Here is a 24,378-nt window from a genome sequence, read left to right on the forward strand (position 1 = left end):
TCTAACCTCAGGCACTGTTGTTGTTTCTTCACTGTCAACTTTTGCTGTTGAGCAGCTTCCAGTTCGGTCTGTTACTTGTTACACAGTGTGTTTAGCATTGCTGTGGATATGTCCCAGCTTCGGTGCTAGCTCTGTCATGTCAGCAGTTGCTTTTTAAAACTTACCCTCAGTGCAAGCATCGTTTTTATTTGTCACCATTGACTCAGTGTTTTCCAACAGCCCCTTATATCTCTTGAGCTCACTGTTTGATGTCTTGTACACCTGGGTGAGCTGCTTCTCAATTTCAACCTTGTGCCATGTTGTCTTTTCTTTATTTCTGTAGCCCAAAGGTGATTTGTGCCTACTTCAAAAAGTAGGTCTCTTTTAGCAGGGGAACTGGGCAGTTTAAAAGATATAGAAACTTAACATTAGACCTCCTTTTTTTTTTGATATACCTCTCAGACTGGAAGAAATGACCTCTTTTTGAGATTGTGGTGACTCTGACAATAGTAACATGATTTTTGCATAATGGCCCAATGGGCTGTGTCATTACTGAGTGATTAGCTCCACCATCTACCAGAAAGTTGATGAATTTCCTCTGTATACTTTATTATTTTGTCCTCTGTATAGGCCTAAGGGGACGAAGCCTGGTGTGGCCTAGTCCTGGTAACCTAGTTTCTATGAATCCAATGAGACTAGCAGCTGGGTCTTTTTCCAGGGGTCAGTAGCCTTTTGTAGGCCCCTTCCAACTTTTGAAACTATTGTTATCTCTGCTATCATTTTGGGGCGTTTATTTTTCCAGTGTCTTACCTTTTACATTGCTCTGTCTTCTTTGAAGGCTAAGCTATTAATTGCTTTGTCTTGCTTCTATACCTTCGCTCTACCACTCCCTCTGCAAATGCATAAAAGTAGGACCTTTCCTTTGTTCTAACACCAAGTACTTTGGACAGGAGTTCAGCTAGGTCAGTGTGCATCTAAAATTCTGGAAATCTTCCTCTTTGCTTATGGATCTTTCTGATCTCTTGGATTCTGCAGTATTTCTGGTGACCACAGAGGAACCAGATGACAGATTTGCTGTCTCCTTTGCCTGCAGGCTAGAGGGAGTCCCGAGACTTCCAATGCCATCCAATTAATAACTTAGCCTTCAAAGAAGACAGAGCTTTATGAATCCTGCGAGAACAAGTTGCCATAAGCTCTGTTTACCGAACAACAGTAACAAGAAGCTACAGCTGCAGGGGAGGAAGAGGGAGTTCGAGGGTGATTGGTCTTTAGTCCTTTCAGGTATACCTGATTTAGAACAAACGCTAAATCCAGAACTGTGAGGAATGCTTTGTATCAGTGTGCCACACTTACTGGAATTTACTAATGAGAAACAGAACCTCACTTAGGTCTGTTAAGTAAATGAAACTTTCTTCTCATTTTATAGGTCTTTAATGAAGCAGAAATTCAGAAGTCTCCATTGATAATCTAATGTTTAGCAGTACTCAGGAAATTAATTTCCAAGATCTAAAGTTGAAATTACAATCTTTTCTTTCTCTCTCTTTCTTTCTCTCTCTCTCTTTTTTGGTAGTATCAGGAATTGAACTCAGGACCTTGTGCTTGCCAGACTGGCACTGCGCCACTGAGCCATATCACCGGCCCCTTAAAGTTGGAGATTTAAACTCATTTTCTTATTTAACCACAATGGTCTTGAGAAGTGGTATCATATGTCAGTGGTCCCAAAAATTTGTGTGGCTTTATGTGATATTATTCAGAATTTCTTGCTGTTGTGATGGGCTAGTTAAAAGTATACTGTATTTTTTTTTTTTTTTTCATTCAGAGGAAATAGTCTTTGCATTTGCAAGTTCTGAGATACGGACATTCTTAACTATTCAAAGTACATTTAGGGACTAGATTGAATGGCTTTGTGGTGATAATGACTGGTAACGTTACTGGTTTTGCTAGGTCTGTAGATAGTCTTTCATGGTGATTAGTGTGGAACTTTGTACCTTTAACCATTTTTCATTCTTTAAGGTGAAATTTGTACCAGATACTTTATCTGTTTGAGATATGGTAGACTACAAGGAATGGTAGGACGCAGTTTGAATGAAAGTGTATAGTTTAGGTGATTTTTCATCTATTTCCCTAAAAGGAGTATATAAGCTAAGAATTGTGCTAAGGATATAATGTGTGTGTTTTATGGTTAGTCTATGAAATTATAGTTACTTTTGTTTTAAAAACGAGCAAATAGGCTGGAAAAGTTTAGTCTATAGCTGTTTTAAAGTCACATGGCTGAAAATGGAGAAATTGGAGTTTCATTCAAACTCACATTGACTTGAAACTTCGTTCTTTCACTATTTTAAGTTTTTTGTTTGTTTGTTTTTTGTTTTTTGTGGTACTGGATCAAACTCACAAGCTTGTGCTTGCCAGGCAGGCACTTATGCCGCTGAGCTAAATCCCCGGCCCTGTATCTTGAGCTTATTAAGATCACATCAATAATGTCTTTGCTGTGTATACCCATCAAATGTAAAGTATTTGGAAAAGATTATAATTTGTCGTATCTATTTAATATCTTCTCAGTGACTGCTTTTTAGATCTATCTGAGCTATGCTTTTCCATTACTCTCCAGGTAGGAATTTTGAAACTTTTTGAATTAAATATATCACTGCATTCTGGTTTCTTTTTGGTGTCCATATGTCTATTAAACTCATCCTTTTGGAATGTTTCTATATCCCAGGCAGTTTGTGATTTTCAAACTCTGGTGGAAGAAAAAGGAAGAACGTCTAGAATGTCAGGAGGTCCTTTATCTTTTTACTCTCTTGAATCTTAAGTGTTGAGTTTGCACAATATTTTATGCAAGAATGTTTCTTACATTACTTAAACAAAACAACCATAAAAAACCAGAATGTGAAAACCATTGTTTGAAGCTATAGAGGTATAAAAAATAAAGACCTTTCTTAAAATCAGTGACAACAGAAGGAATATCTGTAAACAGTTACTTAAAATGTGGTGTACTCTCAGGATATTCAGATGGTAAATCTAGATATCCTGAATACTTTTTCAAATTTTAGACAGTGTTAAACTAGTAAGTATGTCATGTGAAAATGGTTTTCTTTTTCATATCCCCACAGTAGAATTTAACTGCATATTCAGCTTTTATTAAAGTACAAATTTTTCATAATTTTTGTAGCAAATAAAGTTACTTAAATAGTAAATAAGCAATTCTTAGTAACAAAAATAATTTTTGTTTCTGCATGAAGCATATTGTGCACCCAATTTAAATAGTAAATAAGCAACTCTTAGTAGCAAAAATAATTTTTGTTTCTGCATGAAGCACATTGTATACCCATTTACTATTTGTATGTCACATGCCAGAAGGTGTACTTTAGTATTGTCCCAGATAATTAAGACTCTTCCTTCCACGTTTCTGGCAGAAGCAGTTATACAGTAATGAATTTTAAACACTTTATTTCTGCAGAGAAAAGTTCCTTAATCATTAGTTTAAAATTTAAAAAAATCACTGGAATCAGTCTTAAGAAACACACTTCAGGGTCAGAACCTGTAAGATTAGTTGTTTTGAGCTCTTAGGAAATGCATACATATTTGGGGGATAGCAGCTGATCAGATTTTAGAGAATTTCTAGGAGGGAAAAATAATAACAGGCTAAAAAAGCTTATTGGATGAAATAAAAGGTGGATAAATGTAGTTGAAGAAAGAACTCATGAACTATACTATTTAAGGAAAAGAGTACAGAGAAATAAAAGGAAAATGATAAACAGACCTGAGAATAATTTTTTTGAGTTTTGACAGTTCTCTATATGAGTCCTGTGTTAAATATGTTGTTTGCCTATGTTCTTTTTATTCTGTATCTTATCTCTTATTTTTTTTAACAAGAACTTTTCCTAAACAAAGGTTTCAAGTTTTGACAGTCATTTATTACTATATACTAGTTCTATATACTAAGAATTATGGCTGTTTTGTCTAGATTTATAGGTTTTATATTTTTCAGTGATGCATTTTGAATTAGTTTCTGTAAAAGGTGTGAGGCTTAGGCGTCTTTATTTCTTTGTCTCTGGCCCATTGTTCTAGTACTGTTCATTGAAAAGCAGTTTTTCCTCTATTGAATACTTTTGCTGTTTGTACATTTTTGTGGGTCTGTTTCTCAGTCTCTGTTCTGTTCCATTGATATGTCCTAATTGTGTGCTAGTACTGCACACTCTGATTTACTTTAGCTATATAGCAGTAGTGGCATGTGCCACCACAGGCTTTTTTGTCATTGAAAGCTCTAACAGTTTCACCATCACTGCTATATAGTAAGCCTTGAAATCAGATGGACTGATTTATCTTTTTTTAAAAAATCCCTTTAGCTGCTATTTTTTTTTATATGAAATTTGGAATATTTTCTGTATCTCCAAAAGGTATAATTTTAGTTAAATTACAAATAAATTAGGAGAAAATTAACATCTTTGCTACTTGACTATTCAGTATATGGACAGTAGCTATATCACTACATTTTAAGATTTAGATAGTAATTGCTTATGATTGTTCAGGATGACTGTTTATTGTGGTTTTGAGGTTTAGTCCTTACACACTAGGCTAATTTTTTACCACTGAGTCACACACCCAGCCCTACCTATTTTCACGTTTGATTTTTTTTCATTTTCCTTCATTAGTTTTCAGTGTACATCATGTATATCCTTTGTTAAAATTAAATACATTTCATTTTTACTTTAAGCCTTTGTGAATGGTTTCTTATTTTTAATTTCAGTATGTGCATATTCATTACTTGCGTATATAAAATTAATTGCTTTATATTTAGTTTATCTTGTTTCCCGTGACCTTTACTGAACTTAGGTACTAGTTCAGATTTTCTTTTTTTTTTTTTGTTTAATTCCTTAGGATTTCTACATAGACAGTCATGCCATCTGGAAATAGGCACAATTTAATTCTTCTGATCTATACGTCTTCTGTTAGCTAGAACTTGTATCACTGTGTTGAGTGTCGAGAGTGAGCATCTTTAACTACCATCTTAGAGAAGATTTCAGTCTTTTCTCTATAAGTGTATTGGCAATAAGTTGCTCATCAATGCTCTCTTGGGCTGAGGGTTCTGACCTCTTAAGTATTTCTTTTTTTCTGAGAGTTTATCATGAATGGATGTCAGATTTTTCATGATTTTTCTACGTTTACTGATTATATGGTTTATGTAGTTTTTAATTTTTTGATATTGGTTTTATCTGGTTTTAGTATCAAGGTAATACTGGCTTTATATAGTAAGTTGGGGAGATTTTTTTATCTGTTTGTCGAAAGAAATTATATAGAATAGATCTTTTCCCCCCGCTTGTGGTACTGGGGATTGGACCTGGGGTCTTTGCATTAAGCTATACTCCTAGTCCTTTATTTTATTTTTTAAAATTATTTTTATGTTATTTTATGACAGAGAGTAAGTGACTGTACTGCCCCAGCTGAGCTGAACTTTGATTCTCCTGCCTGCCTCTCTGAGATTGCCAGTGTGAGCCACCACACTTAGCTAAAGCAGATTTGTAGAGGTATGGCTGGCTTTTATACTGAAACTGAGCCTACAGATTTCTTTTTCAGAAAATTTTAAATTTTGAATTAAATTTCTTTAGTGGTTACAGGGCTCGTCAATTTATTGTACATTGTGTGTTATAGTATTTGTGCTTTTCAAAGAATTGGTCTGTTTTATCTAAGTCATCAAATTTTTATGTGTAGAGTTATGGTAGATTACCTTACAGTTCTTTTAATGTCTTCAGGTCTGTAATGATATCCCTTGTTTCATTTCTGGTATTGTTAAGTTTTTATTTCCCCCATCCATTTAACTAGAAACTTAGCAATTTTATTAACCTTTCCAAAGAACTAGCTCTGTGTTTCATGGGTTTGTTTGTTTTTTCTGTTTTCCATTTCTTTAATTTTCTCTTACTTCCTGCTTGCTTTGTGTTTATTTTCATTTTTTCCAGACTATACATTTAGATAATTGATTTGAAACTTTTTCTCTTTTCTAATGTTTGCATCTGTTGTTAGTACCTCTTGATACTGCTGTGTTTCTGTCTTAAAATTTTTGATTTCATTGTGGTTTCATTTTCAATTGCATGCATTTTTTGGTCTCTTCTTACACTTAATGTACCCAGAGATTATCTAGGAGTTTCTAAGAGTTCCTTAGAGATTTTGCTATTGTCTTTCTATTATTTATTTATTTATTTATCATTACTGGGGATCGAACTCACGACCACTTGCTTGCAAGGCAGGCACTTATGCTGCTGAGCTAAATCCCCAGCCCCTCTATTATTAATTTCTAGATTAATTCTGTTGTGGCCAAACAATACACTGTCATTTCATTTACTTTTAGTCATTGAGGTTTGTTTTATGGCTCAGGATATGGCATATCTTAATGTTCTTTGGGCCTTTGTATATGTATTTTATTGAGTATTCAATTGATGTCAGTTAGAATCTTTTGGTTGATGCTATTGCTTAATTCTCTTTTTGCCGATAGTCTAATTTTTTATCAATCTCTAAGAGAAAAGTGTTCTAATCTCCAACTAAAATTGTGAATTTGTTTTTCTTTTCAATTCTATTAACTTTTCTTTCATAATTTTGCATCTGTTTGGTACATATTAATTATGATTGTTTAGTACTGCTGTATCTTCCTTTTAGAGTTACACTTTTATAATTATACAATTGTCCCCACCTCTTTGGTCATTTTCTTTGCTGTAGGTCTATATTAGCTGACATTAATATAGCTACTCCTGTTTTTCTTTTGATTAATGATATATTTGATCTGTGATATTTTTATTTTATTGAAAACTGAGCATTTTGGATATTATGTTATGAAATTCTGGATCTCATTTAAGCCTTCTGTGTTGGCTAGATTTTTGTAATACTTCTCTTGCAAAAGAAGTAATGACTTTGGCCTCATTGCTATCAGGTGCAAGTAGAAATTGAATTTCTTACTCTGTGCCCATTGACATCGAAGGAGGGATGTTATTTGATGTAATAAAAACAAGAGTTTAGGTTCCTCTGTACGTTTCCCCTAATAACCTTCTTGTCTGAAAGGGGTGGGAGTACCTTCCTGTTTCCCACATAGCCTTCATGGACCCTCCTAGGGTAGGGAGGTGACCTTGCTGCTACTAGGTGAAAGCCCTGGCTGTTCACCAGGTCACTCTATACCACTGACAGAGAAGGATTGGTATAGTCTAAATGTTCAGGATTTAATTAACTTCAGAAATGTATCCAAAATATGTATACCTTAGTAAAATTATAACTTACTACACATGGTTGGCTCTGACATCACTGGTTAGGATGGTGAAAGTCTTAGCTAAATTTTAAAATGCCAGGTATCTGTGTTATATCATAAGTGCTAATCTTCAGCATTGACTGGAGTACTGTGAGGCACAGTAGATGGATGACACAGCTGATTTAGTCAATGGAAGTTGGGTGGTCTCTTAGAGGAAGTACAATGTGAGTTAGATCTTGAGTAGTGTTTGTCACAACGTTGGGAGGAACACACTTCATATGGTGGTGGCATTTAGGCATGGTAATTGAAATATAATCATAGTAAGGATACTCACAGTGGCAAAGCAGGACTGAAGATTTGTACTAAATTGTTAAGAGTTTCTGTTTTTGCCTCTGTATAGTAGAAGTTAACAACCTAGTGAGAATCAGAAATCCATTCAAGATTTTTGAGCATTCTATTTAGTTAGGTCCCTATGTTTAATGTATTATCTTTAGAAATAATGTGTATGACTTGTCTTCCTGCTTTTGCGTATTGTACCTTATTTGAAATTAGTTGCTTTTACTGATTGAAATCTTAAATTTTTTGTTCACTAAAATGTGGGAACTTGGATTTGTAACTGAGACATTTAATGTATTAGTTTTCTCTATATTGTATACTAAACTTTTAAAACCACTCATGGTTCCTTCACCAAGCCATTGTCTAAAAACTTTCCAAAGAAATAAGCAGCAGAGGCTTATGTGCTATGTTTTTTTCTTTTCATTTTATATTCTCTTTTTAAGAGATATTTGTGATTTATTGGAATTTTTTTTTCCTCAAAAGTCTTGAGAAAACTTTCAGTAATTGTTAGGTTTTATTTTTTAATCTTTTTTTTCATTTCATTGGTAAATACAAGGCAACAAGTTTGTTATTCTAAATTTGTAAGAGATGTTAGAGCTAAATTATCTTCATAAATACTCTCATATTTTTCTTAATGCATAACTTTTTGTATCCTAAATTGATTTTCTTGACTGTATAATTTTTTTCTATTTAAGGTGTGACTGCACAGAAAAGTTACAGAACAAATTTGACTTTTTACGCTCACAGCTGAATGATATTTCATCATTTAAGAATATATACAGATATGCCTTTGATTTTGCAAGGGTAGGTGCAGTTTCCATGTTTAGTCACTGTAATAGTTTTATGTCTTGACCATACTCAGAAAAAGTTTTTCACTCATTTTAGGATAAAGATCAGAGAAGCCTTGATATTGATACTGCTAAATCTATGTTAGCTCTTCTGCTTGGGAGGACATGGCCACTGTTTTCAGTATTTTACCAGTACCTGGAGGTATGTTTTTGTTTTGAATTATGTTTTGAAACTTTATCTGGTGAAGATACACTTTTAATTGGAGAGCAGGTAAGTTTTTAATACTGTACTTTTAAATAGCCTGCTTGAGTAGTGAAAAAGTTCTGTTAAAATGCGTACATATTTGCCAGTTTTAGACTGAATTCATGTTATTTAACGTATTCGGTACATAAGATGCTTATGAAGGTGTAGATTGGGGTAGACAGTATGCTTAGTCTATGTTAGGTCCGTGCTTCAGTCCCTAGCACTGTATTGGAAAAGAAATATTTTTATTCCTCATTCCTCCTCCCTTGCCAGACAGGCTATGTTTTACTAAAGACATTCTTCATACAAAAGTAGTTTCTTGAGTTTTTGGTAAGCAAGGATCGAATGCACACAAATTTCAAAGTTTTCAATCTGCTTTCTGGGCAACTCACTTGGGACCCCCCTTGTCTTTCAGGTGCTATCCTATTCACCATTCCTTTTCGCCAAAAAATTTTCCTACTTTTAAAAAAATAAATGTCCTTTCTTACGGATATTAGGCTGAAATATACTTAGGAGAACCTATATTATAATAAAACTTTTCTCTTTTCTACTTAGACTCAATATAAAGAAAGACAATAAGCTTTAATGCTGTGTGTCTACAATAAAGACTTAAGAAAATGGTTGTAATATGGCTAATACTAAAAATACGCTGTTTATGAAATATTTTTCTAGATAGTTTATCATAACCTTTAATAGAGGCAGTGGTTCTAAGACTGTCCTTTTTTTAGTACATTCTTTGTCTACTGTAGTATCTATTTTGAGGCCTTTTAAATTTTAGTTTTTCTGGTTCTCACTTTTTTTATAAACATGCTCTTTCTTTTGGAAGTAATTTCTCATAAAGCTAACTACTTATAGCAAGTTCTTTAGAACAATTTTATTTAAACTTATAATAAAAGTCAAAGTTAAGAAATGGGTTTTGTGCACAACTAAATTTTAAGCCAAATAAAGAATATAAAAATACTCTGGGGAGTTGAGAAGAACAGCTATTTTTAAATACTAGTATATGTGCAGGCCATATGATGTTTTTTGTAATCATTATACCATTTTAGTTATCTTATTCAAATTTAGCAGTTGAAGAAATGAGTTGTAAGGTAGGTTCTCAAGGTCACTCATCTAATGGCAGACATGGTATTTGAATTCAATCCTATATTCTTTTTACTACTTCCATAGATACCAACTTCAAAACAACTCATGGAAAGAGATGACTTATTGGGGAGCAACACAGGAACTTGCTGGAGGGAAATATTTTATATCTTGATTATATTGGTAGTTACACAAATATATACATATGTAAAAATTCAGTAAATATTAGTCTTAAATTTAGTACTTTTACGCTTATTCCTCAAATGTGAAAGAAAAATGGAAAAAATGCATGATGTTAATGTGTATGTGCACTTAAAGATTCTCTAGAAAGAAACACAAACAATAGATGAATAAATGTTTTAGGAAAAACAAAATTACCTAATAAGTAATTTGTTCTGTAGTACAAACGTTTATGTTGTTTTCCACAGCAATCAAAGTATCGTGTCATGAACAAGGATCAGTGGTACAATGTATTAGAATTCAGCAGGACAGTCCATGCAGATCTTAGTAACTATGATGAAGATGGTGCTTGTAAGTATAAAGTATCTCTGTAGAAATGAAATTTTAAAAAATATTAAATGAGGGAATGGGTTGTGTACTGTTAACGCAAAGGGGGTGTGTGTGTGTGTGTGTGTGTGTGTGTCCCCATCTGTGTGTGTTGCCTGCAGTACTGGGAATTAAAACCAGGGTTTTGCGCACACCTGGCAAGTGCTGTACCACTGACCTATATCTCCAGCTTAACATAAATGTTTTATACATAGCTGTAACGTACTATTTAACAGAATAAGGGAGATAGAGAGCTTAGATTCAACAACATTAGAAAATCTATGCTAGTAAATGAAATGTTTTCCATTCCTAAGTAACCAGACATTATATCTAAATGTAAGTGATAATTTCTGTATACAGATACTAAAATTCTTTTTTTCCTTTTCCTGTATACAAAAAAATGTATTCATGATTTTAAAAGTAGAGAAGCAAAACAAATCTATTACAGTTAAAAAAGCTTTAGTGTTACCATACTACTCATTGACATTGCTGTTTGACAATATGATGTCAGTAACTTCCCTCTAGAAATTACAAATTGATTCTGAGTATATTGATAGTGCAGTAGGACACTTTTTAAAATCCTTCATGTTAAAATAGTGGCACTCTTCAGTGGAGCGGCTAGAATGCCATAAATTAGAATTTTAAAATAATGAATAAATAGATAAGCTAAGTTCTCTAGAACTGTTCCAGTTTCCACTGTCATTTGGTTACATACATTGTTTTAACTTTCACAGGGGTTACTTGGTGACCTAACTTCTTTAAATGTAATCTAAAATTATGTACTCGTTTCTGTTACATTGAAGCAATAAAAGGAAAGGATAATTAAAATTCTAATTGTTTCTTCCTGCATATATAATGTTCTCCTATGAGATGCAATAAAATTTAATGTTATTTTAAAGAAATAATGACCTTGTAGTAATAAACTGACACCCAAGGGCTGTATATAGTTTTGCATATATCTGTATTCATGTATGTTGAACCAACATTTAAAACATATTGTGTGTAAAAGTAAACCTTGTACATTTGTTTGAAAAGTCAGAAAATCTGGCAGAACTGCATCTGTATTCCTTCATAAGACTCAGAGGTTGGAGCTAAGCAGTGGCTTATGTTGAACCAGATTTCCATTTTGACAGTCCAAACAGTATGCCAACCCCAAGTTGTTTTTCAGTTGCCATTTATTGTGTTTGCTCTGTTGTTTTTCTTACAGTAGAGAAATATGTCTAGTAAAATCAAGAGAGAAAAAAAAGACCACCCAAAGGTTGTTTTGAAAAAAAAAAAATCACACAAAAATATTTCTTTGTAGTGTGGAGTTTTCCTACATTTAAAAAAAAAACTTTGCACTTAAATTGCCTTTTGGACTTTTGTAAGTGAATGTTTGGACCATTATAAAAATACCTTTTTTAGAGTAATAGACATTTATTAAGCATTTGCGTTGTACTGTGTCCTGTTTTGGTAGTAAGATAAATTTCTTATATGGCCAACTCCCCATATTAACAGAATGGGGTAGCAGAAATACTACTTCATACACTTTTCGTATGCCAGAATGCTATGAGAGAAATTTGTGTCGCCTCAGTTGTTGGAGGGTTTATGAAGTACCTTGAGAAGAAGTTTGCTTTGACTGCTTATTACTCTCAGTCCCTTCTGTCTTTAAGATCAGAACAGAAATGGCTCAGCAAGCGCTGGTAAGTAGAAGAGCGTGACTAGAAGCCAAACCCCCGAAGGAACCTTAGGTCGGCTCGGTCATTGCAAAGCCTGTGGAGAGCTGGTTGTGTAGTTGGAAAGATGAGTTTACTGAATTCTAACACATTTTGTTTCTTTATTTTAGGGCCTGTTCTTCTTGATGAATTTGTTGAGTGGCAAAAAATCCGTCAAACATCATAGCAAGAACTATTGTGAAGAAAATGCAAACTTTTGATTCCCATGTGTATACAAGCCAATGAGTTGAGGGGGATAAAATCCGAAGGGTGCATTTTCATTCATATGAAAGACTTACAGTACTTTTTTTTCCTTTTTTTTAAAGGAAGTTTCCTTGTTACATGTGATGGGCATTGAACCACACCTCTTCTGAGACTGAATATTGACGTTTTTGTTTCAAGTTATGTTTTTAACAATAAAGATTCAGATTTGTGACAAAGGCCTTAACGTGAAGATGTCCCTTGAGTGTCAGAGTGGTATTTATTTTTGTAAATTTGAAATCTTGAATTTTTGAACTTCTAAATCACAATGAATTTGGATAATTTAAAGACTCAAGTATTTGACAATGTAGTTTGATGGTGATATGGCTCATTTTACTGATCTTTGCACAACTAGAAAGGATAATTATTTATATTGATTTCTGGCATCATGATTTTGTGTTACAGCTGGTAAAATAGCATTTCTAGATTTCAGAAGTGTTTCAACTTCCAGTTCTGGGTTTCTGTAAAAGCTGCCAAGGTCTTATACACACATACCTTATTTGAAGAGTTTAAAATCAGAAAGGTTATGTCCAGTTATTTTTGTTTTCTAACCTTTAGTATTTTTAATATGCATAAATGAATATTGCATGTATATCCTTAACATTAATTTTAAGTTTCTGAATTTCTGTCATTTAAAAAATTTTTTTTATATTTGAAGAGGTTGATAAATTAATGGTCTTAAAATCAAACATGTTTGTGAGAGAATTAGGGCCGGTATTGAACTTGTATTGTTGTTAATGCAGGAACTGTTATGGAGAGCAGTTTCGTTTGCCTTAAGAAAACTGTAGCTCTGTTGTAGATTTAGTGAAGATACATGTAAGAGAACATAAGGAATCATGAGCGAACTCTGAATGTAACTGCAAATTCAGTTAGGCCATTTACATTGATAGTGTCATAGTTTTCTATTTATCATAATTTAAGGAGATGGCAGCATTTTCTAGTTCACAAAATAAGTACTTCTAGTTAGCAGTGAGCCTGTAACTACTTTCCTTTCAAACCAGTCATATCATCAGTATCCCAGTCATAGGAAAACTTTGTTCACTTTGTGACAGTCCCCCACCTCAGTGTTTCTAGTTTTATTGTATAAGTGGAGAGAAGTAAATAGGGTATTTTTCCATAATAAGGAACTGTATTGATAAAAGATACATGGTTTTGATGATAGATCTTTAATGAGTGATTTTCAGTATTGAATACTTAAGAAATAGGACTTTCAAGCTTTTTAAGTTAATGAACAGAGAAGAAGTAATTCTGTGCTTTTTTAGTGAGATTATTTTGTACAGTTTGTAAAACACCAGTATAGTAGTGGGAAAGAGTTTTCCTAAACATCTTACAGATTTTTTTTTTTGGTATCACGTTTTTTTTTTTCCCCTTTTGGTACTAGGGATCAAACTCATGACTTCATGCTTACCAGGAAAGTGCTTAAACCATTGAGCTAAATCCCTGACACAAAAGATAAATTTCTTAGAATGCTTTAGAATGCTCTTAAGCATTTGAATCAAATTACTGGAATTGAGCATAATATGGTGGTAAGATTTAATCTGAAGAATATTTTAATATAACACTCACAAGCAAAGTATTTAAATTTTTAAACTTTTGAATTTACAATTTAATTGAATCCTCTCTAAGGCACAACTTTTAAACTTGAAAAGTATTGCCCATTTTTGTTTAATTCTCAAACAGTTTAAATGGTCAGTTTATGGCTTCAGCTAATGGTAGTGTCTTTGTCCTTTTCACTGAGAAAAATAAACATTTAAAACTTTTAGAAGGCCTTTTAAAAATTGAAAATACGAAAATATTTACTTGCTTATCCAAAAATATCTTTAAGATTTCTTGAGTCTGAAAATGAAAATTAATTTTTTCTTAAAGTCAGCAGTCCTAATCCCTCTCTGGTTCCATCTATTTCCCTTGATATATTTTGAATTTCACCTTTTTTTTTTTTTTAAATGGACTCACTTAAGTTGCCTAGGCTAGGCTTAAACTTGGGCTCTTCCTTTCTCAGCCTTCCAGAGTGCTGGATTTAGCCTTCTTAGAGTTGTAACATTTACAAATTTACTCTTCTGATTTCTCAGTCTGGGTGTGGGCTGTTTCCATTCTTTCCTTTCTTAAGTGTACAGCAGTTAATTTACTGAAGATTTTTAGATGTTAAGTAAAGAGGACAGTATATAGGAACCTGAACTATAAAAAAGAAATCTGTTGTGGTTCCTTTTATGACTTAAAGTGCCTTCTCAGGAATTCTGTTGTAAAACTTTCAGATTTATTTCCTTTGTACAGAGTGTAATACTCTAGGTGCTTAATAACATGGAGTTGATTTGCTTCTTATACAAATTAATATTACTGAAGAACGTAGAGCCAGGTGTTGAGTCTCACCTGTACGTGAATACTGAGGTCTCTCCCCTTAACTCCTAATGATTCCTTTGAGACAATAATTTTTATTGGTCTGTGAAAACTTGCCAAGGATTCAGGTAACAGTTGATAAAACATTTTATGGTTTGTGTTGATCTAAATCTATGTGGCCATATTTATTTCTTACTGTCTCGTAATTCTTGTTTTTTAAATGCTGCTCATAAAATTCTTGATATAATACATTTTTTGAAAAGTATTTTTATATATAAAGAATAGGTTTTATTAATTTAGTTTATCTCTAGATTGATTTATTTTACTCTAGATTGTTTCTTGGGATTTAAAAAGCCTCCCACGGAGATGTTAGATGGACCCTGAGGAGTAAATCTCTTACGTGCAAATGTCTTTCATCTAGCAAACCAAAAATTTATCTTAATAATATTGAATGCCATTGATTTGCAGGGCTGAGAGCATGAGTAGAATTTTGAGATAACAAAAAATTTTAAGGCATATAAGATATGTTGAGTTGCTCAGATATAAGACAAAGGAAATACATTGATATATTCTCTTTGAAATATTTCTTCAGCAGAACATGTTCTTTCTGCCATTAGCTGTTGTGAAATTATAAAAAGACTTTCTAAAATTTATTATATGCTTAGTTTTGAGGAACAAGTAATGCTGACTCAGTTTGTTTTATTATGTTCTTGAAAAAGTGCATTTAATACTGCTGTGATAATTTATCATGCGATAAAACTATTTTTGCTCTTAGGTTCCTAAAGCCTAAAGTTTTGTAGCACCACTCGTGCTTCCCAGATGTTTAAAGCAGCACATACATCGACAAATGTGTAATTTAGATGTATTCTTTATTAAAATAAGAGAATAGGCAAAAAAGTTGATCTTACTGCTGAAGAATTCATATTCCTAAGGAAGACTTTTCCTTTCTTAGGGAAGTGTCATGTCTTAAGTGACACAAGAAATCATCACAAGGAAATATTTCAAGAAAGGAAGCATTTTTCTCTTCAGGAGCAAAGAAATAATAAAATGTCACTAGTTTCTGCAGTAGAAATTATTCTAGTATGAATTATTCAGTATTCTAGACCATTCTAGTTACCCATGATTATATTGTGGAAGCCCCAAAAGCAGTCTTATCTTTTATGGTAAACTACAGATTGTAGAAAAACGAATTGCCCCAAAACTCAGGTAAATTGTCACTAACATTTAATTGTAGAAATTCATCTAGTTAACTTCACTAGGCAAACCCTTTAATCTTTTAAAATACAGTTTATTTCCCTTTTCCCAAACACCAGTCTTTTTTTTTTTTTTTTTTTTTTTTTGTCTTTTTCTTTTTTATCGGTATTAGGCATCGAACTCGCGACTGCCTGCTTGTAAGGCAGGCGCTTATGCCGCTGAGCTAAATCCCCAGCCCCACACCAGACTTAATAAAACTGATCATGAATTGCTGCTTGCCTTGCAGTCTTCTGCATTTTGTAAGTATGCAGAATTACATAACTAGCATAATTAATTTTTTATTGAACTTAGGTATTTTACCTGTACTACTCTGTGTCATGTAGTGAATTGGTTTATAGCAAGATTTTTAGCTACAAATGGAGAATGCTCACCTCTTTGGGATTTGTATTAGCTTATATATTGAATTAATAGAAGTTACAGCTGAGAATCTGAATTTGACTGTCTCTGCCTCCTCCCTGTGATTTCACTTTTAGACAAGTCATTTGACCTCTGACATCTTGAGCTGCTTCTGTAAAATAGCAAAAGTAATGCAACTTAGTATTATTAAGAAGTCTATATAGGGTCCTGTCTACATCACTTAGTAGATATTAAGTGACTATACTTAGGTTTTTTTAAATCAAAAAATTTTTCCCAATAAATTTTACTATATCATATAAGCAAATAGCCTGGATTTCTTGTTTTATTGTAAAATAAATTGTTCATATTCCTTATAGACTGAATTATTAATTCAACAGATCCGAATTATACCAATTGTTCTTGGAGGCCTTAACATGTAACAGAGCATATAATAAGTAACTCAACTTTGTGGGGCTTTCATTTGAATTATTAAGTAAAATACATAGTTCATTATGTGGTAACAAGATTCCTTGGAGGAAATAAGTTGAAGGTGAGAGCGGAAGAGTAGGAACATAGGATTGCTGTTCTAGATAGACTGAAGACTTAAATAATTAGGGCAGAGACCTGAAGAACTGGATAATACAAATATCTGCAAAAAGTATTCCAGGTGGAAGGAAGAGTGTGTGCAAAGACCAGGAGTTTGTACAGTGTGCTTGGTGTCTTAATATCAGTGTGACCAATAAGCACGAAGAATCAGGAAGTAAGGTTAAGAGAGAGTGGGGGCAATGATTGTGCTTGACTGTAGGTACCTGATGAGGCATACTACTTCTAAACACTTAGAGTGAGTGTGGTGGGAAGCCATTAGGGTTGTGACCAGAACAGCCCTAGGGCGAAAAGAGTGAGGAGGATAATACAGTGAGGGCAGGGCACATCAGTCATCAGACTGTGAGTACATGTAGATGGGGTAAGCGGGTGAATTGGGGGTGGACTATAAGAAAAGGAGAATGCTTAAGGATTTTGGCTTAACTCCAGAAGTGAAATGACAGGTAAGGAAAAGACTCAAAAGGAGCAAGACTTGAGAGCTTAGTGTTGGATGTTGTGTAGACCTGATGCCTTGTTAAATGGAGGGAAATCTGGAGTAGACAGAATTCAAAGGTAAAATTTGGTTTGGAGACAAATTGAAAGTCATCAATGTGTATACCTATTTTAAATCCAGATGTGGCACAAGTTACATGAAGAAAAAGTACAGAAAGAATGCTGCTAAATTGAACACAAGATTAGTGATAGAGTAGAGCTGCTTTTGTGATTTTTCAGGTAAAAATGTTAACATTTTTTACCACATCTACAAACAATTTCTGTATTATAGAGACACTGAGGTTTTAAAAATTAAGATTGATAAATTACCAACTACCTAAAAAGTTGAGCAGGGATGCCACTTTACTGCTTAATTCTCAGGATGAGCATTTAACAGTATATTGCCAAGTCGTGTCCCGTCGTCGGTGTCCCGTCCCCCCCCCCCCAGTAGAAAGTTGCCGCTTTGATTCAATTTGACAGTTTTAGCACTAGAGGGCAGGCCTGCTCCTAGATTATGAAGAGTTTTACAAGTTAATTTAACCAAACAGTACCTGTGTTCATTGTCAATGAATGCACTTGTTTCTCAAGCAACAAGTTTACCATGTAATGTTTTTTTTGTTGTTGTTGCCTAAGAACCCTGAAATAAGACTAATGGTTGATTTTATTATGTTTAAGGGCTGGTAACTAAAAGTAACACATTTGTATAAAGTTCAAGAAACCAAATGTAGCTTTGTTAATCTGATGTAGTCAACCATGCATCTATATTGAGCATAAGAGAATTTGAAGAGAGCTAAACCTTATCCAGGAAATGTACTTAGCTATTAACTTTATGCTGGACATTGTGATAAAAGTTGGGGCTGCAAAAATGAGCAAAATATCCACCTGACTCAAACTTTGATAGATCCTCAGCATCACTTAATATTTAGTGCTGCATGTATTTAAATGTCTTTTCCCTTGAGTAATACAAATCTGAACCTGTTTTTCTTAGGTACTTCTTAGTATTCATCATAGTGCCTAACTTTAGGTTAGTTCAGTGTTTGAATAAATGCATGAAAAAAAAGTTGAATTGGGGGCCTTTGCCAAAAAATAAAAGCCACCAAAACCCAAAACACCTGTTTTCATACTGTCACCTTTACAGAAAGGGTTTCCTATTAACATCTCTAAAGGTTATGGAGACGATTCTATCTTTTTTCTTCCCTCCTCCCTTTTTCTAATAGTCTGAATGGAAGGTCTAGCCTTTTCATAGTCACTGGAGTGAAAAGATGTATGAGAAAGGTGGATGGCACTCTCTGGCTGACTTCTATTAGCTCAAAAAGTCGGAGGTGAGTGGAACCTTTTGGAATGAGGATACCTCCTTTTCCCCCTTTTCCCCAGAAAGCTTTCTCCTATATTAGCCATGTGCTCCTCTGGCCTTTTTACTTCAGCATGCTGCTAGTTCTTCTGATTTCCTTGCCAGTAAAATGAAAATAATACTCCTTACCTAGAGGATTCTTTTGAGAAAGAAATATAATACATTTAGTAGATACTAGCTACATTGCTGTCTGAAAGAAGTGGATTAGTGGGACCCTTTAGGCTGAATTTTTGTTCAAAAACTTAAGTTGTTGCACAATAGAACCAAGTAAGTGGGAGCAAGTTTACCCACTAGATCACATTTAGAAGCTCTTAGGAAATGAATCTAATATCAGTGTTATAGATTAATTTGAATTACCTGCTTGATATAGTGAAATAATTCTCCAAAGAGATTTTAAATGAGGTGATCAATTTGGAATGTGCTTGGTCCCAAATAATGTGTTCAGTATTATTTACTATATTTGCGTTTAAAAGTGGATCAGGAAAGACTTTTAAAAGGTAAATATTAAAAATACAATTACAGTACTATGCCTTACTACATTGTTTGATTCTGTTATGCTGTTAATTTTTAGAAAATTAAGCAGCAAGGCTCTTCCCAAAGTAATTTTTGTCTAGAACCACAAAATTTAAAATAGCTAAAATGCTCTAGTTGAGGTAGGCTCTTGTTCTGCTTACCATCCCTGGTACCATCATTTCTGAGAAACCTCCAAGGAATATGTCAGTACTTCTGACTAGTATATTTGGAAAACCAGTGTGTTCATATTTGTACTTTGACATGCTGAATGTGAACAAAGTAATAGAGAAAACTGAATTTCTATTTAGTAGTTGCTATTTCATTCTCTGTAAGAAGCCAAGAGGTAGCTGGGGCTGTTGTGATCTGAAATAAGATGAGAAATATTTCAAGCAATATTGGGAACATTTATATTAGAATGATAATTCATAATTGTCTTAGAGTTATTATCTGGAGTTGATATATGAAGTACCAGACTTATAAAGGATGAATACCCACGGACTCAAACTTCACTGTGGTCCCTTAGCACATAGGATAAAACACGAATACAGTTGCTACTTTCTACATTTGAGAATTATGGTCCTCAGAGAGGAAACGTATCTGTGTTAGTCATAGGTTTCCTTTATGCCCACCTTATAATAAGGTGTTTATTGAGTGAATGAAAAAATTTACATGTTTACCTTTACTCTTAAACTGTAAGTTACTTGAAATTCAGACTGTTCATCTCTTTATGCCCAGGGCCAGCACATGGCCAGCATGTTTTTTGCTTAATCAAATGAGTGAGTTGTTGAATTTGTTGAATTAATTGAATGAACAAATGTGTTTACACAAAGCATTTACATATCTACAATTCCTTTAGGCTAATATTTTCGATAATAGAAATCATGTCTTTAGTTCTTAACATAGTATCTAACTTAGTAAATTGTCAGAAAAGTTTGCACAACTGAATAGAACTCAAGCTTTAGTAGTACCAGTGTCTTCTAATTAGACATGAAAATTACCCCATGATTGAAGATAGAGCTCCTAAGCATTTTCTGAGCACCAGTTGAAAAATTTAAGGACCAGCCTATAGTAATTCAAAGGAGAATGAGTCAGTCCTGTGTACTGAAACAGTCAAGATGGCTTTTCAGAACAGATTAAACTTGATGAGTGTGGAAGGGGTTTTTTAAGAATAGTAGACAACTGGAGAGGAACTAAACTGGGAAGACTAGTAAGGAACGTAATGCATCAAAAGAGCTCTGTGGTGGGAATTCAAAGATCTACTGTACCCAGACTTGTTGGTTACTTCTTAGTGACCATGTGACTGAGAATTATGTCAGTGCTTTTGTCTTCTACAAGGTAGAGTTGAGATTTTAGCACGTAGTTACGGTACGGTACCTTGTTTGTAAAGTGCTGCATATTCCTAATACTATACTTTGAATGTAGTGGTTGCAAATATTTGTTGAATAACAAAAAAAGAGTATTTACTAATGAAAGAATAGAGGCACTGGAATGTCCCCACTACATCTGCCAGTAAACCTATTAGTTCTTATGGGAAGAAAAATATGTGAAACCACAAAATACAATTAGAAGAAAGACAATCCTGAGGCTCTAAAGTTATGGCAGACATGACAAAATCCTAGCTTTTCATGCTGACATTATTTCTAAAGTTGCTGCATTGTTGAAAGATGCAAACCACAAAGTAAACCTTGCAGGAAATCTTTTAAAAAATAAAAATAGCTTGAAGGATGAATGCTTCATTTGCTGTAACTTCTTACCACTTTACTTACTAATGAGTCATTTCTCCCCTTCACTGATAATTTGTTTTAAATGTGGTCATAAAATGGTTACATTTGACTGGGGTCTGATGTTATAAAATGACTGAGAAAAAAAAGTTGAGAGGCCACTAGTTAAATAAGGGCAGGTGGGATACTTGTTGAACTTAAAAGGCATGAATTGGTATTGGTACGCTTGGTCTAGGTTTCCGATGTCACATTGGCTTTGTCGGAACCTCCCCTTTATGTCCAGCAGCTGCAGCACTTTCTGTGCGCCTGGCGTCTCCAGATCCCTAGTACCTCCTACGTTCAGTGGGTCTGGTCCTCCCACTTTGCGTCTGGTTGTTTTTAGAAAACCATCCTTTCCTTCCTGTCCATCTTTGAGCCACTACTAACCTCATATATCTTTTTATTTAAATGTTGATAACACTGTATTATAATAGTATACTTACCTGTTTTTTTAACTAAACTGTGAGCTCCTTGAGAGCAGGCACCATGTTTTTGCTTTATTTATTCTCCAGTGCTTACAACTGTCCAAAATGTAGGAAAAACACTCAAAAATGGAATGAATGAGTAAATGAGAATGAAAAGATTAAATAAATTATTTTGCTTGTGTAAGATGTCTGATATTTTGTGTATTTTTTGTTCATTGTATGGCAGACATGGTGCAGTCCTATTTTAATGTTGCTATATTAAATGTAAATCAAAATAAGAAGTACATGTTAAAAGCTGTGAGACTTTCACCTCAAGTTGGCATAGATTTTAGAAAGGGTTAATATCCATTGTTGATAATACAGGGAACCAGAAATTGTGTTTTGATAAAGAGGATATGAACTGGCATAAGGTTTTCTGAAAGACATTTAGGAAGATACATTAAAAAGCCTAAACAAATTTTGTATCCTTTTACTCAGACATTCAATGCCAAAAAATCTACCCTAAAGAATGAACTAGTAATTTGTGATATTTTATTGTAACAATTTAGATAGGGACAAAAGGAAGTTGCTTAAATTCTTAAAAAAGAAAATTCATTACATTATACTGCACAGATACAATGAAGCACCATGCCACTTTCAAACAAAACGTCCATGCTATACTAAAGAGGGAAAACCCCATTTTTAAAGCAGGACACAGTATGTGTGGGGAAATGAGTGAAAGGCTATACACCAAAATATAAGAAAAGAGAACACTGTAATAAAATTACAAGGAATTTTACTTGGCACTGTTTTCTGTAATAAGTACTTAACTACTTTTGTGGTTATAAAAATTGAGGCTGTGTAAGAATATATACTTGTTTGCTGATCATACATTTTGTCTTGCTGAAGAGTGGCAGTATCTTTCACATGGATCCAGCATTGCAGACCCTTTCCCTGCTCATGTTGCCACTGTTGGCGTAGTACACACATGATGCAGTGACGCCCAAATACAGGAGGAGAAGGACGCTGATTTGTTCACTCATTCAGGAAATGAATCCAGAGCCCACTGTGAAACCTGAGATTAAAGTGTCAAATTCTTGAACATTAATTGTATTTTGAAACATTTTTAAAACTGGAAAATTATATATATAGTCTGGGCTTCTGTCGCTGGAGTTGGAGGAATATGAATCCCAACAAGATTTGTCCAAGATGCAAGAGACCATAAAAGACACATACTGAAATTCAGAAATTCCCTTTGTAATCTAGTGCTGTTTTGATTAATAAGTTCTCCTAATTGTAAAAATCATCTGTACAATTATAAATTCCTAAACTTAGACGAAATCTTGTCTTCGGGTATTTGTATATGTTCTACAATGCCTTTAATTAGTATTCTTAATTCATTTCACTTTGTCTCACAGAATTTGTAGTAACAATTTTAATATATGTTACTATAAAATAATTTTCCCTCAGTATACTGTTTATTTTTAACCTCATGAATACAGTGAATATAAAGCCACTTAAAACCTTTTATCTGCTTAATCTGTTGCTCTTTACCCTTGGAGAAGACCCACTCATATAATCAGTAATCTCTTTACCTAATATATTTATGTGCACTAAATTTATTATTTAGATTTTTGTCAGTGTAGAATGAAAATAGAGTATAATTACAGCACAGACCATACCACTTCCAATTTCCCATTGAGTATCCTTTTACATCTTACCTCTCTACCTTCAAAGTCCTAATCTGGCTATTTCTCATCATTCTTCACAATTTCTTATCCTAGCATTTATATTGACTTTGTGGTTTGTTTGTTTGTCTTTTGAGACAGGGTCTCCCTATGTAGCCCAGGCTGGCCTTGGACTCACATCAATCCTCCTGCCTCAGCCTACCAAGTGCTGGGATTGCACACCCTGCCTATATAGTGTTTCTACCAAGGATTTCCACACCCACACTCATTCCCCCAAATCCTCTTTTGCCTCCTATAGCACTGGATATGTCACATTGTACTGTACTGAGCCCCTTGAAACTTTGGACTTGGTCACTCATTTTCCTGATGCTTAGTTCAGTGTGAGCACTTAAAGCGAGCACTTAAATATTTCTTTCTTGATAGGATGACAAATGATGAAACAGGCAAACACATTTCCTCACCATGTTAAAAATAAACATTGTGCTGGATTGTTCTTCCATGCTGATTCTTTGTGACCACTTCTTTCTGTTTATTGTTATCACTTTGGACCATATCCTCTTGGGCTGATATTTTAAAAATCTTTTGATTACGGTTTGGAGAAATCATATTCTCTATTTTTGAAAAGTCAGGCAAACGTGCCCATATTCAGTTCTTTAACAACTCAATGTCTTGTCCTTCATTTTCCACTTAACATTAAACATTGCAGGCTGTGCTTTGGTTGTCACCTCCGTATTCTGGGAGTTGTATGTTTACATATTTGGATTCTTTTCAAGGGAGCAGTATGATACAGTAACTTGATTACTAGATAGGGTACTGGAGAGACATCTAATCAGAGCCATTGATTTGTGGGGTGTCTTCTGGAATACAATACAGATGACTACAGCTTAGGAGAGGTTTATTTTGGCTCAGGTCTGTAGGGACTTAGTCCATACTTCGCTGGCATCAACGCAGGGCAGCATGGCAGATGGGCATCGCAGAGGAGACAGACAGCTTATGGCATGATGTTGAAGCAGAGAGAATGTCCAGTCACTTTTCCAGGGTTTCAGTTTCTCAACTATAAAATGAATGTTAGATTCAGTAATTCCCACGGTCTCTCTCCTCTCCAGAATTGTGTCAAATTTTAGTGTGCTTAGAACAGTGTGTCCCATTCCTAGTTTTCAGAGAACTTAAAGAATTAAGCTGTGTGTGGTGGCACATGCCTGTAATTTCAGAGCTTTGGGAGGTTGAAACAGAAGAATCACAATTTCAAGTCCTACATGGGCAACTTAGGGAGACCCTGTCTCAAAAAATAAAATAAATTAAAATAAAATGGACTGGGGATATGGCTCAATGGTAGAGTGCCCCTGAGTTTGACCTCCAATATAAAAATAGAAAGGATAGGATAGGATAGGATAGGATAGGATAGGATAGGACAGAAGACTTAAAAGGTTAGTTTTCAACATAGTATAAAAGTTGCTGGTGTAATCCTTTGATTTGGGGAGGCTCTGCTTGAATATTTTCTGTAG

General features: G+C 34.1%; 1 protein-coding gene across 4 annotated transcripts in view; it reads left to right on the plus strand.

The window, feature by feature from the left end:
* Positions 1–21,390, plus strand: part of Dcun1d5 (defective in cullin neddylation 1 domain containing 5) — a 38,208-nt gene extending 16,818 nt beyond the window's left edge. For all 4 annotated transcript variants that reach the window (XM_023566155.2, XM_063256156.1, XM_063256157.1 and 1 more), the window contains 4 exons: positions 8,239–8,347; positions 8,429–8,533; positions 10,087–10,189; positions 12,030–21,390. In XM_023566155.2, coding sequence (XP_023421923.1) covers positions 8,239–8,347; positions 8,429–8,533; positions 10,087–10,189; positions 12,030–12,085 — 373 coding nt within the window. In that variant the 3' untranslated portion in view covers positions 12,086–21,390. The remainder of the gene's footprint in view (positions 1–8,238; positions 8,348–8,428; positions 8,534–10,086; positions 10,190–12,029) is intronic.
* The last annotated feature ends 2,988 nt before the right edge of the window (positions 21,391–24,378 follow it).

This window comes from Cavia porcellus, unplaced genomic scaffold (genome assembly GCF_034190915.1).
Source record: "Cavia porcellus strain 051 isolate PalLab524CR breed Dunkin Hartley unplaced genomic scaffold, mCavPor4.1 scaffold_9, whole genome shotgun sequence".
Taxonomy (NCBI): domain Eukaryota; kingdom Metazoa; phylum Chordata; class Mammalia; order Rodentia; family Caviidae; genus Cavia; species Cavia porcellus.